This window comes from Perca flavescens, chromosome 3 (assembly GCF_004354835.1).
Source record: "Perca flavescens isolate YP-PL-M2 chromosome 3, PFLA_1.0, whole genome shotgun sequence".
NCBI lineage: Eukaryota > Metazoa > Chordata > Actinopteri > Perciformes > Percidae > Perca > Perca flavescens.
In genome coordinates, this window is record NC_041333.1 from 7182307 (window position 1) to 7199594 (window position 17288).

The 17288-nt window shown below is 41.0% G+C and overlaps 1 protein-coding gene across 7 annotated transcripts in view; it reads right to left on the reverse strand.

The window, feature by feature from the left end:
• nf1a (neurofibromin 1a) overlaps window positions 1-17288 on the reverse strand; it is a 282226-nt gene that overhangs the window by 123564 nt on the left and 141374 nt on the right. For 5 of the 7 annotated variants that reach the window (XM_028569967.1, XM_028569974.1, XM_028569961.1 and 2 more), the window contains exons 22-29: window positions 13454-13576; window positions 12696-12779; window positions 12479-12595; window positions 11030-11211; window positions 10743-10954; window positions 5631-5792; window positions 5419-5516; window positions 3456-3591 (exon numbers count right to left, since the gene is read on the reverse strand). In XM_028569967.1, the coding sequence (XP_028425768.1) occupies window positions 3456-3591; window positions 5419-5516; window positions 5631-5792; window positions 10743-10954; window positions 11030-11211; window positions 12479-12595; window positions 12696-12779; window positions 13454-13576 (1114 nt within the window). Of the gene's footprint in view, window positions 1-1472; window positions 1525-3455; window positions 3592-5418; window positions 5517-5630; window positions 5793-7764; window positions 8284-10742; window positions 10955-11029; window positions 11212-12478; window positions 12596-12695; window positions 12780-13453; window positions 13577-17288 lie in introns of those variants that run through there. The other 2 variants (XM_028569995.1, XM_028570003.1) reach the window with 2 other exon arrangements.

Here is a 17288-nt window from a genome sequence, read left to right on the forward strand (position 1 = left end):
TTACTTGACACCTCTGGCAGGCCTTGGGGTTAAGGTAACACAGTGACCAGCAAAGCCCTCAGTACACATTCAGCCAGAGACCTTTGTTGTATGTTGTGCCCATCTGTCTCTCTCCTGTTGTTTCCTGTCATCTCTCTACTGCTTGCTATAAAAAATAAATAAATAAATGGCACAGAATATAATCCCCAAATGTATGTTTTTGCAGTCATTTCAGAGCCTGATAATGATCTGGGGTCTCATTTATAAAACTGTGTGTAGGATCCTTACTAAAAGTGTACGTATATCCAAAAGTCAAAAATGGCTTATGCCAACAAAAAAAAACAGATATATAAAACCGTGCATACGCACAATTGTAAGCAATGTTCCCTTTATAAATCACAGATTACCCACAAGTGTGCATACGTGAATCAGCCACTTATCCCACCCTGTACACGCCCATTTTTAACCATAAATAGTCAATGCAAAGCACCTCTTGAATGCTGATCAGTATGTTAATGACCCTGGCAGCTGTTCTTTCATTACGCTGAATAATGACAACTGGCGGGGAAAAAGCAAAACTCTTTGCAGACACTGGTGAATTGCTGCAAATTGAATTATAATTTCGGCTTATTCTTGCATAGTGTGCGTTCAAATTTGTTTATTAGGATAAACCCGTTGGGATGTATCATCTTGTTTTCGAGGGGGTCCCAAGTGTAGGGAAATCTGATCTATAGGCTACCTATATCAATAATACTGTCCAAAACGGCAGGCATTGCGGCACTCGGGGACAGCTTCGATATACCAGACCTATATGATAAGATTTAACAGAACCATATATTATATCAAAACAAGACTTAATGATAAAGTTGAATATTATAATATTTATATAAAACACTTAGCTGTCTGCCATTTTCCGCTGTATACAGCAGTTGCCCCCAGAGTGGCGAGGACCTGTGTTTGGACCGGGATGGCACGGTTCCGGCGCGCTGGCCTCTCTACTGGACCCAATTCAGTACATAAGATCCAAGAGCTTTAGGGAATTTAAATCAGCATATCTAGCCAGTCATCATCCCTGAAGTCTCTTTTGTCTCCCGATTCTTCCATTGGCGTAGTCCTCCTGCAGGGCCAGCAGTGCCATCATGCAGCATTACGCACAGGGGTCACCGCAGTATTTATAGGTTTACAACAATTTGTGATTGTTAACACCTTGCCAAAATCACAGCATCAACTCGTGCTATCCCTCACCCTGAGATAAAATTTGAAGATGAAAGTCTAATAGACAAACACACTTTACTTCATGCAGGTTTGGTCATGAACAGTATTAAAGTTCAGACCAATAACAAGGACATTAAGTGTAATAATTGCACGAGAGCTTAACGTCTGTATTTTCAGACTTTGACATTTGATGATTATATGCACAATTTTAAAGACAGATATTTAGTTATTTACACTGTGTTCTGAAGTTATCTAATGCTAGGGTATTTGATACTATCCTGTATTCCATGCAGTCGGGCCATCTCATCCTCTTGTGCTCCGTAGCAGACTCTGTGATGGTGAGACAGCGCTGATTAAATATTAAGAACAAATTTTTATTTAAGATTAAAATTGGATTTTACAAGGTGTTTATGGAACAATTATCACTCAGTACAAGCGCAAATAACACTGCTGGATTTAATATTCATCATAATGTGGATGATATGGAGTGAAAAAATGTGCGTGAGGCATCAATACTTAAAAATATTACGAGTCATCGTTTATCCCACATTTATTTTCTGCAGTCTGACTTCAGTTCACCACCTCACCATCTGTGTCGCCAATTCCCATTGTCTCCAAAATGTATGAGTCACAGTTTGCGTGGAAGACTGCACATTCTCCCGTCAAGTTTGTTTTTTATAAATAACAACCTTTGCGTGGGAAGCGTGGCTGAAAATGTGCGTACGTTTATAAATGAGACCCCAGCTGATTTGACAGGCACAAGAAGAGAACAACTGTGCGGAAGATTTTCTTCTCCACTCATCTGATCCAACAGAGACACACGAAGAAGAGTCTTGGCTGACATCATGGCAATGGAAAGGATTAGGTGTGATCACACAGTTTTTTTATCACATCTGACAGGGGAATCATTGCAGTGTGGTCTGGGAGAATGTCCCCCATTATAAAACTGTCCATGAAGCCTGTATTACCCCATCTGAACTTATTTTTCTTCAACCAGAGCCTAATTTTACTAGTTTTTGCCATTGTCAGTAAGACCCCATCTCCACCTGGTAATAACACATGATCTGTATCTGGCTATGTCCAGATAATAGCATTGTATCATAGGCCTTTGCATTACCACCTGGTTATATATATGAGGACTATTACTGCTGCTCATTAGGATTCCTATTAGCACACAAAGATGAGCAACATCACTGTTCAGACGGTCATGAATGCTGGGTGTTTGTCTTTTTTCAATATTTACTGCAGGGTACTTATTTTAAGCAGTAAACTTTTCCTTTTGGTGTTATTGTTAGTATTTTATTCTTAGTAAGCCATGCATCAACACACTAAACCTACATTGGGACTACATTGTCTCCAATATCTGAGTTGATGTCAATTATGTCAACATCTTTGTCATTTAGACAATTAGTCAGCAATCTACTAGGCCATTATGTTCAGATGCACTGTGGATAATACAATACTTATGTATGAGATCACTACATCACTCAGCTATTTTTATTACTGGTAGCAAGGATGTATTAGTATTATCTGTAGAGCAGAAATCGCATTTGACATTACTGTGTTGTGACATTAAACTGACAATTTATTCATCAACCAAATGAAGGATTTGTAACAGTATTTGAACTAATTAAATCCGGGGTTACATTGTCAAACACATACCCAATCAGACAGAGTGCATTTTAGCAGCCTGGGGCAGATATTTGTAATTGTTTTCAATGAGAATGAAGAGATCTGCTCGCTGATTTTGTGTTGCTGAGTGGATAAACGTTTTTCTGCTGTATGTGCCTCATGCATGCAGAAGCATCTGAGTTGCAAAAAAATTCAACTCAGATCGGTAAAGCACCCACGTCATTATCTTCAAAATAATGGTTGGCTTAGGATGGGGAATTTGGTGGTTGCTTTGTTGACAAAACGCTCTGTCATGATGGCAAAAGCTAGGAAAACAAGGTCCTGTTTTACACGTTTAGTGTTCCATGGTGCTTCAGGGGTTTTCCAATTTTATGTATCTAATGAAAAAAATTCTGAGGAGAAACACTAAGCATATGTAACTTTTGGGATATGAAAATGATCAATGAAAGGTCTTGATGTATTGGTCCAGCAGAATGTATATAGTTAAAAGGTATGTATAGTTGCGCATTGACTGAAGAGGCAGAAGCTTGAAATGTGTAAGTGACACTGCACACACACAGGTAAGGGCAGAGAGGCTGGGTGAGCAGCTGGGGGCCATGGTGGAGTGAGAGAAGAGGGGGGGGGTCTACCTGGTAAAGACAGTGGCAAACACTGCGGAGCTGTGGGGGGAACTCGCTGGATGAACCGATGATGGCCTGGAAGAACCGCTCGGTGATCTGCAGGAGGTTCCTCTGGTTGTCCTCCAGGTTCTCACCTTGTTCCAGCCTTATGAAACAAACAAAAAACTCCTGTCAATAAGGCTTTCAATTCTTGGGCTTCATGTTTATTTATTATTTACTGAGAAATTGTCTTATAAAACTGTCACTAATGAGTCCAAAAATTTTGAGTAACAAGTATTTGCAAAAACTTGTTTTGCATAGGGCCCTCAAAAAGGGACTAACTTCTTCTTAAGGACAGCACTGTTGTTGCCAACTTGGCCTTTGTTTGTGGTGTGATTTACCTCGACTTTCAAATTTTTCAGATGTTGATGATTGATCATCTTCATTTGTATGATGTTTTATTTATGTTAAAGGTCACTTTCAATTATTCTAACTAATGATAATGTGGAGTGCCTGGGTAGCTCACCTGGTAGAGCTTGTGCCCCATGTACAGAGGCTCAGTCCTCACCGCAGCAGCTGCAGGTTCTATTCCAACCTGCGGCCCTTTGCTGCATGTCATTCCCCCTCTCTCTCCCATTTCATGTCTAAGCTGTCCTATCAAATAAAGGCCTCAAATGGCAAAACATTATCTATTTAAAAAAAAAAAAAAATCTAATGATAATCTAAAAAAGCAAAGAAGAATTGTATTTTGGGATGGTTCTGTGAGGATGGGGGAAGAAATTAGTTATGAGCCCTGCCCTCAGTTCTGAATGAGATATACACTCACCTAAAAGATTATTAGGAACACCTGTTAAATTTTTTGTTAATTAAATTATCTAATCAAACAATCACATGGCAGCTGCTTCAATGCATTTAGGGTTGTGATCCAGGTCTAGAAATCTCTTGAACTCCAAACTGAATGTCAGAATGGGAAAAAATGGCGATCTAAGCAACTTTGAGCAAAAAAACCTGCAAAATCGGCAGTGTATCAAATACTTAAACACTTAAAACTCACTCTCTGGGTCATTGCAGTCAAATGCATTATTAATAGGGTTGTCAAAAGTAACGCAATAATGAGTTGACGAAAATTCCTTTTAACGTCACTCATTAGTTTGGGAAATCAGTAAGCGATGCTGCAGTTCGCGTCGGGGTTCTACTTCGCAATAATGACCGGCTTGCTCTACTTTATCCCACTTATTAACACGGGTAATCACACGGATACTCATACATGAAGCCGATGACGCCTGCGTCTCGGTCAGGACAGTTAACTTTACCGCCGATGAGAATGGCTCTCCAGCGGAAGTCCGGTTGCCCTGATAAATAAGCTAACAATGATGGAGCTAACCAATGCTCTGTTTGCACTGTTGTCATTAGCGCTAATAGCAATCTCTGTTTTCCCCACCATCTCTCTCCCTTTGTGATCAGCTGATCAGCGGAATGAGCAAAAATATTGATTTAAAAATGATTTTATCCAAACTTTGTCCATGACAACATCTGTTATACAGAAATGGCAGACCGCAGAATGCTGTGATGGACCAGTTTGAATCAAGTATCCAACCAAGTCGTGGAATAAGCCAAGTAATGTCCCATTCAGGTCAATTTGCCCATCTGTTGTTGCTTGATGGGCTTGAGTTTGCCATTTTATGCTTTTAGCATATTTTTGAGCATACAGTACCTTCTGGAGAATATTCTAGATAGTATTTGACATTGTTTTGGATTGTTGCTATAATAATAAACATCTGCATAAAGCAAGCATATTTGTCTGTTCCAATGTTGATAAGAGCATTAAAAACTTGAAAATATCACTTTTAAAGTACATTTAGAACAGATAAAAAAATGTTTCTATATAACACAGACATAAATAACAATAGTTTAGAATGAGTTCTTGTCTTGTTGGATTATTTATTTGACAATTAACTGTCTGACAATATGAATACTACAGTAAATGTTGTACCTGGTAGGATCCACCTCAAAGCTGATGTGTTCAGGGGTGGTGATGACCCCTCTTAATAAAGGCTCCAGTAGCTTCTGCAGGTATGCGGCCCCATATACCTGACACAAGACAATATAAATCTAGTCAATAATATATACATGTCCTTGCAGGCAGATGTTTTAGATCAGACATTTCTAATTATTTCATGGCAGGGGTTGTGCTGTGTTTTCTACCTTGAAACAGAAGGTCATTATTTTGCTGGCCAGGCTGTTTCCTCTGAAGAGAGTCTGCATGGAGTCGGCCAGCTCCACCTCTTTAGAGAACATGTTCCACAGGAGCTGGTAGAGGAGGTGGCGGGAGTCAAATAGCGTCACCAGGACTCGGGCTAGTTCATCCTGGAAATACAACAAACACATATATATCACTGAATCGATAGATATATATATATATATATATATATATATATATATATATATATATATATATATATATATATATATATATATATATCATAAAAAGTTTTATGGATGTATGTTAATGCAAAATTTAAATTTTTTTCCCCCACGGGCATGCACTGTATGTTCTAACATACCTGTGTTGAGCGGTCAAGAAAAAATTTCAAGGTTTAAGGTTGTTTATTTGTCATGTACACAACAATAACAAGTAGTCATTGGCAAATAAAATCTTAGGCCTCAGGCACCTCCAACAATGCTCAATAAATAACAAAAAAACAAAAAAGAAACAACACAAACAAGTAAAAGCAAAATCTGTATCTTTTTTTTTTCAAAATCTCTTCATTGTGTGTTTCAGCCTTCCTGGAGACTATTAGCTAATAGTATTTATAACTTCCACTTTCACGACTTTACAGTAACCTACTCAGACATCACACTTGTGGAAATAAAGTAAATTATCTCAGTGAATAGGGTGGTTCTCACTGGCCAGACGTAAGATGAGGTCTCGGGATTGTGGATAGTGCAGCCTGGCGATGAACGGTCTTGGGGGGGCACCATTGGCGGGTTTGGCCGCAAGGGACCGGTGAGAGCACGGTCAACTTTGAAGTTGACCAAAGTGCTCCTTGCCCAGCACGGTCGGTATCAGCTCTGTGATAAAGTCGATAGGCTGACCTCCCTCAGCACCCTTGGGGATCCCGACGATCCGGATGTTCTGGCGTCTGGATCTGGATTCCAGGTCTTCCAGCTTTGTTTTTAAATATTTGTTGTCTGCCTGAAGGGAGCAGCATAATGACTCCAGTTCGTCAATCCAGCTATCGTGAACGTTGATGTTGGTTTCAAGTGTCTGGAGGCATGTTCTGGTTTCCGTGACATCGGATTGCAGCTTTTGGATTTGAGTAGACAGATTAGCAAATCTATCATCGAGATTTTAATTCAAATTAGTGATTGCAAGAAGCAGATCCGGCGGCGAGGGTTCGTCAGGTGTAGCTAGTGCTGCAGTGTCCATCTCTGCTTCGGCAGGGCTAATGTTGGCCTTGTGGGTTTTAGCTAGCTTTAGCTCGCCAATCTTTTCTTCATTCAAATTTGGGTTTGATGTTTTTTGAAGTTTTCTCCACCTTCTTGTTTGCAAAGTTTCGGAGGCATGTTGCCAAAATGAGGTCGGAAAGTGAGGAAAAGCTGTGGTTTAGTTATCTCATAGTGCATCTACTCCATTGCATGTCCAGCCAACTCCCCTAAAATCTGTATCTAAGACCAAAAGAAAATAGCAAAGTTATAGGGCAAAAATTTAAACCAAAAAATATGAAGGAAGGTTGTTCAATCCCTGGCCCTGCAGTTCCACATTGAAGTGTCCTTGAGTAAGACACTGAACCCCGAACTGCTCTCGATGTTACACAATCAGTGTGTGAATGTGTGTGATCTGATGAGCAGGTGGCACCTTGTATGGCAGCCTCGGCCATGAGTGTATGAATGTGTGTAAACGGTGAATTAGGGCTGTGCAATTAATCAAAATGTAATCGTGATTATGATTTTGGCTCCCAATGATCACAAAAACAGAATAATCGAGAAAACAATTATTTAGCTCATTACGTTTTGCAAGTAAACTCTTTTTTCTTGTGTTCTGAATGAAAAAAATAAAGTTTAAATAGGAAAAGTATTAAGGCAAATTCCACAGTTTTTTGTTTTTTTTACTGTTGACTTATTTAACTTTTTCCACTGTTTTTTAAGTTCAATAATTGCAACATCTTTAAGAAGTCAACAAATAATCGTGTTAAATTATCGTGATTTCAATATTGATCGAAATAATAGTGATTATATTTTTTTCCATAATCGAGCAGCCCTACGGTGAATGGTGTCTGTATTATGTAAAAGTGCTTTGAGTAGTCATTAAGACTAGAAAAGCGCAATATAAATGCAGTCCATTTACATTTATTTATTATATACAGAGGTGTAAACAGCTCTTAAGTAAAGTGTATAAAAATAACGCAACAGTTTACAGGTAAAGTGACATGTGATGAGTATAAAGCTCAAGAGTTCAAAAGTCTTAAGGTCTGTAGGATGAAGCTGTCCATGAACCTAGTTGAGCGGGCCCGGTGCTGCGGTCCTGTCTGCCTGACGGTAGCAGACAGAACAGATTGTGGCTGGGGTGGTTTGCGTTCTCTGATAATCTGCATGGCTTTCTTTCTGCACCGCTGGATGTAGAGGTCTGTCCCATGGATGGCAGCTCTGTCCTGGTGATGTCCTGAGCAGTTTTCACCACTCTCTGTAAAGCCTAGGATGATGACTGTGCAACTGCCATACCATGATTATACCATGGCGGTGATGAAGCTTGATGGTACACCGGTAGAAGTTGCAGTATATCCTGGAGTCCATGTTGAACCTCCTCTGCCAGCAGATTCAGATTCAGATTCACTTTATTAGCCATTTGCAGTGTAACCTGCATTGGAAAAAATGTGCAAGTAGCTCAAAGTGCAAAGTCAACACATCAGAGGACACAACATAAAAACAGACAAAGCCAGATAAAGCCTCAATATTAAAAATGCTCAATATAAAAATGCTGTACAATGAAATCCATAAATAAATTTAAAGTGCCTAGTTTAAGATGTTTTGTTCAAAGCAATCACAGCTTGTGGAAAGAAACTGTGCAGAGGAAGAAGAGCCGCTGTCTAGCAGCTTTTGTGATAGTGTTGGTGTGGTGAGTTCAGATCCTCGCTGAGTTGACGTGAACACCGAGGAACCTGAAGCTGCTGACTCCACTGTAGTGACAAGTGACTGTAGTCCTGTTAATGGAGATAGAGGCTGCGTCTCTGTTGCTTCCTGTAGTCCACAATCAGCTGCTTTGTTTTACTGATGTTGAGATGTTGAGACTGATGTTCAGATGTTGTCATGTCATGTCCTTATGTAATGTCAGGGCTCTGACCGATCTGTAGGTCGTCTCGTTGCCGTTGGTGATCAGGCCGATTACTAACTTTATGATGGTGTTGGAGCTGTGAGTGGCACGCAGTCGTGCGTGAACAAGGATTACAAGACAGGGCAGAGAACGCAGCCCTGGGGGGCCCTGGTGTTGAGGGTCGGGGGGAGGATGTGGTGGAGCCAATCTGCACTGCTTGGCGTCTGCCCATCAGGAAGTAAGGATTTAATCGCAGAAGGTGTATGCTTCTGTATGCAAATTAAAGTGGATCTAGTGAGTTAGGGAGGGAGCTACTGATGAAGATACCCCTCAAAGCACTTTATGATGGTGGAGGTGAGTGCTACTAGGCGGTAGTCATTCAGGCAGAGGGCTTGGGTCTTTTTGGGGACAGTGGACAATGGTGGTTTTCTTGAAATGTGGAGACTACAGACTGGAGCAGTGAGAGGTTGAAAATGTCTGTAAAGACATCTGCCAGTATGTCTGCAGACACCTTGAGAGCTTGGCCAGGAATGCCATTAGGTCCATGTGCCTTGTGTGGGTTAAACCTTTTTGAAAGGTCTGCACACATCCACCTTGAATATTACTAGTGGGCAGCAGTCCTGTACTTCCACAACCTGGGAGTTGATCCTTAAAGTGTGCATAGAAGTTTTTCAGCTCATCTGGGAGAGATGCAGACAGTGCCTCAACACTGCTACTTTTCCTCTCCGTTATGGTTTCTGGTGTTGGAGCCCTGGTAGTTAGACTCAACTTTGTTAATGTTTTGACTCTTTGCAATGCTAATAGCTCTCCAGAATGCATACCTGGACTTCCCAGTTAACCCCGGGTTTCTGATTTGAGAATGTCCGTACAGTAATCCTTGGTACGACAAGTTGTCGATGTAGCCAATGACCTTGCTACACAAGTGCTTCCGTGTATGTATCGATGTTGTTGTCCTTAAACACACACCAATCTGTCGTGCAGAAGCAATGTCTTAGAGCTGAGTCTTATGTGTTGATTAAATCTCGGCAGGACTTTCCTCAGGTTGGCACTCTTAAAATCTCCGGTCGTGAGGTGTCCTGTCGATAACTTTGTACAGCTCGTCTAGTGCTTGGGTGGTGTCAGCGTGTGGTGGAATATACACCGCTGTGAGAACAACCAATGTAAACTGCACCAGCAAATATTAAGGCTGCAGCGGATCATAATGTGCTCTAGATTAGAAGAACAGCCGTAGAAATTATCTCCACATCTACTCAGCACCACTTGTTGTTAAACATTAGGCCGACACCTCCCTGTCTGCTCTTAACTGATGATATTGTCTGGTCATGGTGGTGAAAGGAAAGCACCTCTGGAACAGTGACAGAGTCTGGGATTGAGGGGTCAAGCCAAGTCTCTCTCTCTCTGACTAGGGTTGTATCTCATAACTCTTAAATTGCATCCCCGACTCCTCCACTTGCCTCCCTTCCTTGCGTCTTAGTCCCTCACACGAGGAAACAAGGGAGAGACACAAGGAAATCATGGAAGGAGAAAAGCAACGTGCAAATGTGTTTTAGAGGGATGAGACGTCCTTTCCTCTGAAGCATCACATTAACTCTGTTTGGGCAGAGTTAGCCACTCCTTCAGCTGCATGGCTTCAAGGAAGATTTATCAGGTACGACAACAGGTAATTCCAGCCATGGAAATGCCCCATTGTTTGTTGGTCGTGATGAAAAAGTACTGTCCACCAACGATCTAGTGCAGAAGTTGTTCTCTATCATAACGTATGATAGGGCTCGCTTTGGCGTCGCACATTTTGCAAAAAACTCAAAATAGATAGAACAATATTAAACAAAAAAAGTTGCAGAGGAGCTCGAGGCACAGCAGCAGTCCATGTTCTGCGCCTGTCTGGACTAAAATACTTTCTACAAGTCTTAGCACATACTATATGTTGAGTGGAGGTATTTAAGATGTATGCCCACTGTCAACATAATGTTGTGTGAAACCAATCCTAAATAAAAAAAGGTACACACCCACTGGGACCCAGGAACCACATTAGCCAGTGCCATGGCAATGGGCAGTTCTCCCTGGTCTCCCATCATAGTGACCAGCTCCACTAGCCTCTCAAATCGGTCAGCCAGAACCGTCTCTGCCAGAGTGTCAAACTCTGTTCCCTGCTGCAGGATCTTGGTCAGCACTTCCATGAAAGTGGCTCGAGTCTGCAGGTCCTTGTGGTAGCCCAGACCTGAGGAGAAAGATGGAAAAACTCTGTTGGTAACTTTTTCAAATGCTATGAGCAGTAATATTGTGGCTTACTTACCAATAGAGTGCATGAGGCCACTGTCTACGTTAGCGTTGAGGAGGTTGGACATGGCCAGGACAGTGCAGTGGCGGAGGGAGGCCAGGCGACGGGACATTCCTCTCTTTCGTCCTCCCACTGCCTGGCCCTCATCCTCCACCTCACTGCAGTCATTTAGCAGGTTCATGAACAGGGTGAAGTACCTGCACACCACCACAAACAACAACAGCTAATTCATTAGAAAGGGCTTGTCCATGCAGGTATTTTACCGCCAGTTCAGAGGGCCAACCTGTCTTTTTTCTCAATATATTTAAAAGCTTTGATATTACACACTTTCATGATGCTTCATATTGTCTTTTACTAATTTTAGTCATCCAACTGTCCTTGTCTATACTGTATAGTAACGCTGCATGTTGGAGTTTCGCTTGTTCAAATGTGTTCTCAGATGGTCATGACTTTGGATTTACAGTAGGGATACAACTGATACTCTTGTAAAGTACAGGGCAGGTTGGATGTTGGGTTCTGTTTACTTTTTTTTCCGGTATCGGTACTGATACGGGTAGCCGGAATTCAGGTTCCAGTACCCAAAGGTAACTTTTTTTAATTTCACTTTGTAATAACAAAAATAAATTTCAGTTGTAAAAATTATTTATAATAATAATGTATCCTATTTACTTACAAACATGTTATTTATTTAGAACATTTTACACACCATACAAAACACCTCCCTTCTTCCCTCTCCCAAACCCATCCCTACGACCTATTAAGTCAAAAAAGTATTAATTTCTTACACTGCACTGAAACTTGTATTCTTGTATTTGTAATAACTGTATAACTTATTTTATTTTCTATCTCTTTTTAAACTGCTCTTTAATGTTTTATGTAAAGTGTTTTAAATTGCCTTGTTGCTAAAATGTGCTATTGAAATAAAGTTGCCTTGCCCTACAACCACAGCCTCTCAGTCAATCAACAGGAAACAGTTAACACAGTGGCCTGCCTGTCACAGAGGAAGATTAACGTTAACCATAGCTTTTGCCTCGCCATTATATACACTATCTGCGTGGAGTTTTGAAAACTGTAACCACACTTGCAACCACTTTAACGGCATTGCCGTGACTCACTGTGACTTTAACAAACTGCAGAGTCAACGTAGTTTCGCTCCGTTAGCAGCACAGCTCTGCCTGTGTGTGTTTATGTCGGAGCTGAGCTCCGCTCTCTGTCAATATGCAGAGATATGCAGATACAGTATGCTTGCGCTTATGCGCTCTCGGGTACCGAAATTTGGCACCGTTTGATTTAACGTGAATCGGTCTTTGGTAGTGTTGCTAGTGTTAAATATGCAGTTTCAAGCTTCCTGATAAAAATGGAGGGTGCGCTTCATCTTTAAATGATTGTGAACTTTTTTTTAGATTAATTTAAGATCAGATGCTACAAAACCACAGATGAGGTTGGGTGCAGGTGTGTTCTTACTTAAGGAAGAGCTGAGATTTGGCCTCCATCAATTCTACGCCATCTCCCTCCTCTGGCTGAAGAGGAAGACCAGCTAACAGAGACACTACTGCCTCCATACTGGCCTGGTCCAGGTCCCTACACACACACACACACACACACACACACAGAGAGGAGAGCGCTCTCTCAATTTCTTACAATATATTAGATGAGTTGATCATATGTAACAGAGCTGCACCTTGTCAGACACTTGATGTCATCATCAGCAGCTTGGTTAGAGGTTCCCATCACCCAGTCGGTCAAGTACTCCACCATCTTGTTCCTACAATAACAGAGGAAGACCAGTGCAACCTTCAAAACTGACCTAGGGGGATAATAAATTTGTATCTAAAGGACAAGTAGAGTGAAATATAAGATATTGAACAAAGCTTTTAAAGGTGCCCTGCCACACAAAACCGTTTTTACTTGTATTTCTTTTTAAATATGCTGGCTCCATATGTGTTTGTGTTATGCCGTGAATGTGAAAATTAACTGCTACCTCCTCCGTCAGCTCTATCCACTGAAAAGAAATAAGTGGAGAAATCAAGCCAATTACAAAAGCTGGTCAGTCTGACGTGGTGTTGCCTGAGCTCATTACTATTTATGAGCTCACCCAATTGCGCTGGGTAAAGGATGCTGAGTCAAGCAGCTTAGCTCGTTGAATATTAATGAGAACTGGCACAAATCGAGCTCAGTCTTCCTGCAGGCTTTCTATACCACGCTAGAATGGCTTGAAACAAGGTAACCAAAGCATTTTTCTCACAAAAACATTTTAGAGTCCATGGTAGAACATTACCACAAAGTAATCAAATACGTGTGGCAGGGCTCCTTTAAGTTAACCCGTTTATATCCTATAAAAAAAGTGACACAGTGGTAACTGGTGTAGAGTCGTAGAGGTGGCTTTGTCATTGACCTGAGTGATGTGTGTATATCTAAAAATCAGCTGTTGTCACTGACCTAAACTTCATCTCCTGGCAGAAGGACAGGTCATCTCGTCTCTCCATCATCACCTCCACCAGCTGGCACAGCTTGGTTTTGATCTGGATTGCATGGACCACGTTGCCCAGGATGCGCACATACCTGAGCAATGGAGCACAGGTCAATACACAGATTTTGAGTTTAACCCATAGGAGGCACCAAAAACACCAAGGTATACCGCAAAACCAAGTGCCAACTTTCGTTAAAATATGAAAAAGGGAAAGAGGTGTGTGCTTGATCTCATCCCTTTATGAATTCAAGAAAATAGCCACAAGCGGCAATTCGCGGGTTCAAGTTCTAATGAGCCAGAAACACGAAACTTGGCCCAATGATTGGAAATGATGTGCATTCGGTTTCCCAAGAAATATGAGCCTAATCGGCCATGTAATTATTGATAGAAAAAGCGCTTCTCACACTTATGCAGATCAATGTGCTCTACTAAATAGCCTCTTGGACCATAAAGGTGCGCTGTGATAATTGTTTTGCAAATTTGCATGTGAAAAACCGTAAAATTAAACCAAAATTGGTTTGCAGCCTTGCAGGACTGGGATACGTATTTCTACTATAACAGATTGGTCAAAACACATGGATGCCATCAATTAAAGAATTTGGCAAAGGGCGGGACATAACTCACTAACGGTTTGTCCAATCATCATAAAAATTGTAACATATCTTCAGTCCGACTTTTATCTATCTATCTATCTATCTATCTATCTATCTATCTATCTATCTCTCTCTCTCTCTCTATCTATCATCAGGTGGCGAGCAATAACCAGGATCTGAAGTGTCATATTGATTGGTGCATGTGGGCATGGCTTATTTAACATTTTATGCTAAATTATGCCTTATCTCAAGTTACTGGGGGCTGAAACAAGCTAGAAACATGAAAATTGTCAGCATAATTGATACTTATACTTCCCATAAAATATGATGCCATATAGCCTGATGGTGGCACTATAACTTAGGCCAAAATTTTGAAAGGCCACGCCCCTCACACAGTAAGTCTGATTGACTTGACATTTCTCACACCAGTCCAGCTCAATGTGCTCTACAAAAAAGCCTATTGGACCATAAACTTCCGCCATGATTGTTTATTGCTAATTTGCATAATGTGAAAAACAGTCTAATGAATAGAACTTTGCAGATTTTTATTCTCTCAACACCAAAATTGTTAGAGAGCTTTGCGGGCCTGAGATGCACATTTCTACTATAAGGGACTGTTCGTTATTTATTTAAGGGGCCACCGGAGGAGTTTTGGGATCTTTAGTCAAAATAGACTTGACCCTCCCCTTGCCAATGATAATTTTTCTATGACCCTCCAAAATTATTTGAAAAAGAGGCATGACCCTCCCCAAGAATTTATTGATGCCTTATATACTGGTTTGCACTTGGCTAAGATGTACATATGCCCTTCGATTTTTTTCCAGCCATGATATACATGAGTTAACCTCTGCTTTCTCATCTTACGCATTACACTCCTCTGTTATGGTGTGGTGGCCATTTCAGTAGATTAACTCACTAACATTGTTGTGGAAACACAATAAGCATGGAAACTAAATGCACACTTCCTGCATTATTGCATTACTTCAAATACTAAGTTAGTCCTCTAGTAAACTAGTATTCACATGAAATAAAACAATAAAACATTGAGACCATTCAGCAAGGCACACTGGGTAACATTCAACACACAAACTGGTTGCTATGGACTGTACATGTGTGTACTGTACTCGTCACTAGGTTTCCTCGTCATTGTATATTTTAGCATATAGGTAAAGCTGCCGAAGCTGAACAATTCGCCTTTATGAAATCCAATCGCAGCACAACTGTCTTGGAACGCAACAGACAGACGGTAGCGGGATACCCCAACACCTAAATTTAACTAAAATGTAACAGTGAACAATCAGTATTCGACCTACAGTGTGTTGAGATGCCTCTCCAAACGCAGAAACGAAGAGCAATCACACCATAAAACGTTAAGACACGTAAGAAAAAAGATCCATATTTTGCTGTAATCCAACGACACGGAAGCAGCATATTAAATCAGATGTATTACCTACTACCATTTAGTAGTTTTGTCAATATCTGGTCATGCCAGACGTAATTATTGCACTAATTTTTGTAACAATGCAATTATCTGTTTCAGCCACCAGGGGGGCAGTGCTCCCCCTGCCCCTCTGCCAACTAATGGGTCAGACGACCCATCTGGTAGCAAAGGAGGGCCGAGACTGAGAGCTAGATGGAAAATTATGCACCAAACAAGCCATTTTGAAATTTTTCTGTTTTCATGAATACAAAAGGTGGCTTCTTGAGCAATCCTGGTTTAAATCGATGGAGACATCTGGCACGACGACATGAACTGTACCTACCAAGTTTTGTCAAAATCCGATTAAGGAGGGTGAAATGATTGAAATGCTGTATCTATTATAGTTATGAAACAGGTGTGTGCTTGGTTTCACCACTTTTTCTATACAGCATTAAACCATCTGAAGTGACTTAGCTCAGCTTTGTGTAGCCTGAAACCCGCATAATGCTGCTTGCAGCTTTGAATTTGGCAATATGGTTGCTTCCTTCTGTACTGAGGAATGCTCCACAACTAAATGTATAGTGGTGTTGAATGCAGTATTTTTGACCCCTCCCCTGGTCAGCCCCCCTGATCAAGGTTAGGCAATATAAGACACCTGTGCTCCTTTGTTCTCTCTCTGCTTCCTGATATGTCCTTGCTGTGGTTGTGGCTGATGTTTGTTGCTCCAGGAATGTGAAAAAACACTTTTATGCACATGTTGTTTGAAGCACTTTCAGGAAACCCTTTTTGCCTCGCCTGCCTTGTGAATTTGTTCCATAATGTCCCATCTCAGAGGTGGTGAGTAGGTTCAGGTTTTAAATATATTTTAATACATTGTACAGTTGAACCTAGGTAAATGTACTCCCCCTCCCCACCTTATTTCCAGGTTCCCCCTGCTTGTAGAGCACTGCTGTTTTGTGCTTGATTTGCCCTTGCTTGAGTTTCTAGAGTCTGGTTTCTAGTGGTCTATGCTTGGTTTATTTAGGTTACTTTGGGCTGAATTTATATATATATATATATATATATATATATATATATATATATATATATATATATATATATAGATATGATGTATTATTACTTTATTAAACTATCCAGTATCCACTATTGTAGAGTTGAAAGCTCTACCATGAACAGAACTTAAGTAAATGTAAGTACATTGTGCTGATAATGCCTCTCTTTGACTCTTCACTTTAAGTAGCCCACTATTTATTAATAGTTTTACTTCAGAAAAAAATGTTTTGGGGGGTGGGTGACCTGATGGCAGGCTAGTTGGGCGAAAAGTGAGCTCCCGTAGTGTACTGCTGTATTTATCCTTTTAAAAATACTAACCAGAGACATATTTACTCAGCTGGGACGAGAAACATTGTGGATGCCGAAAATGTCAAAAATTAAAACGTTAGTGCCGGTGGCGATATTAAGCAGCATCTGATCTGTTGTGGAGATGCCACTGTAAAGGGCGAAGATGGCGCTGCTGCTGTGACCTTAGCAGAAAAGCAACAGGCTCATGAAATCGCCGGCAGATATTGGTAAAATATTTGCCTCAACCTCAGCCTGTCAGTCATGCACCAGAGCATAGAAACCACTGTTGTACCTGGCTGCTTGTCTACGAGGAAGTGTAACATCAACAGCGCCGCGACCGCTTTCGGCTCGCCATTAATATCATATTGCAGCAAACGCTGTCTGCGTGAAGTTATGAAAAACTGTAACCACACTTGAAACCACTTTATCGGCATTTCCCGTGACTCACTG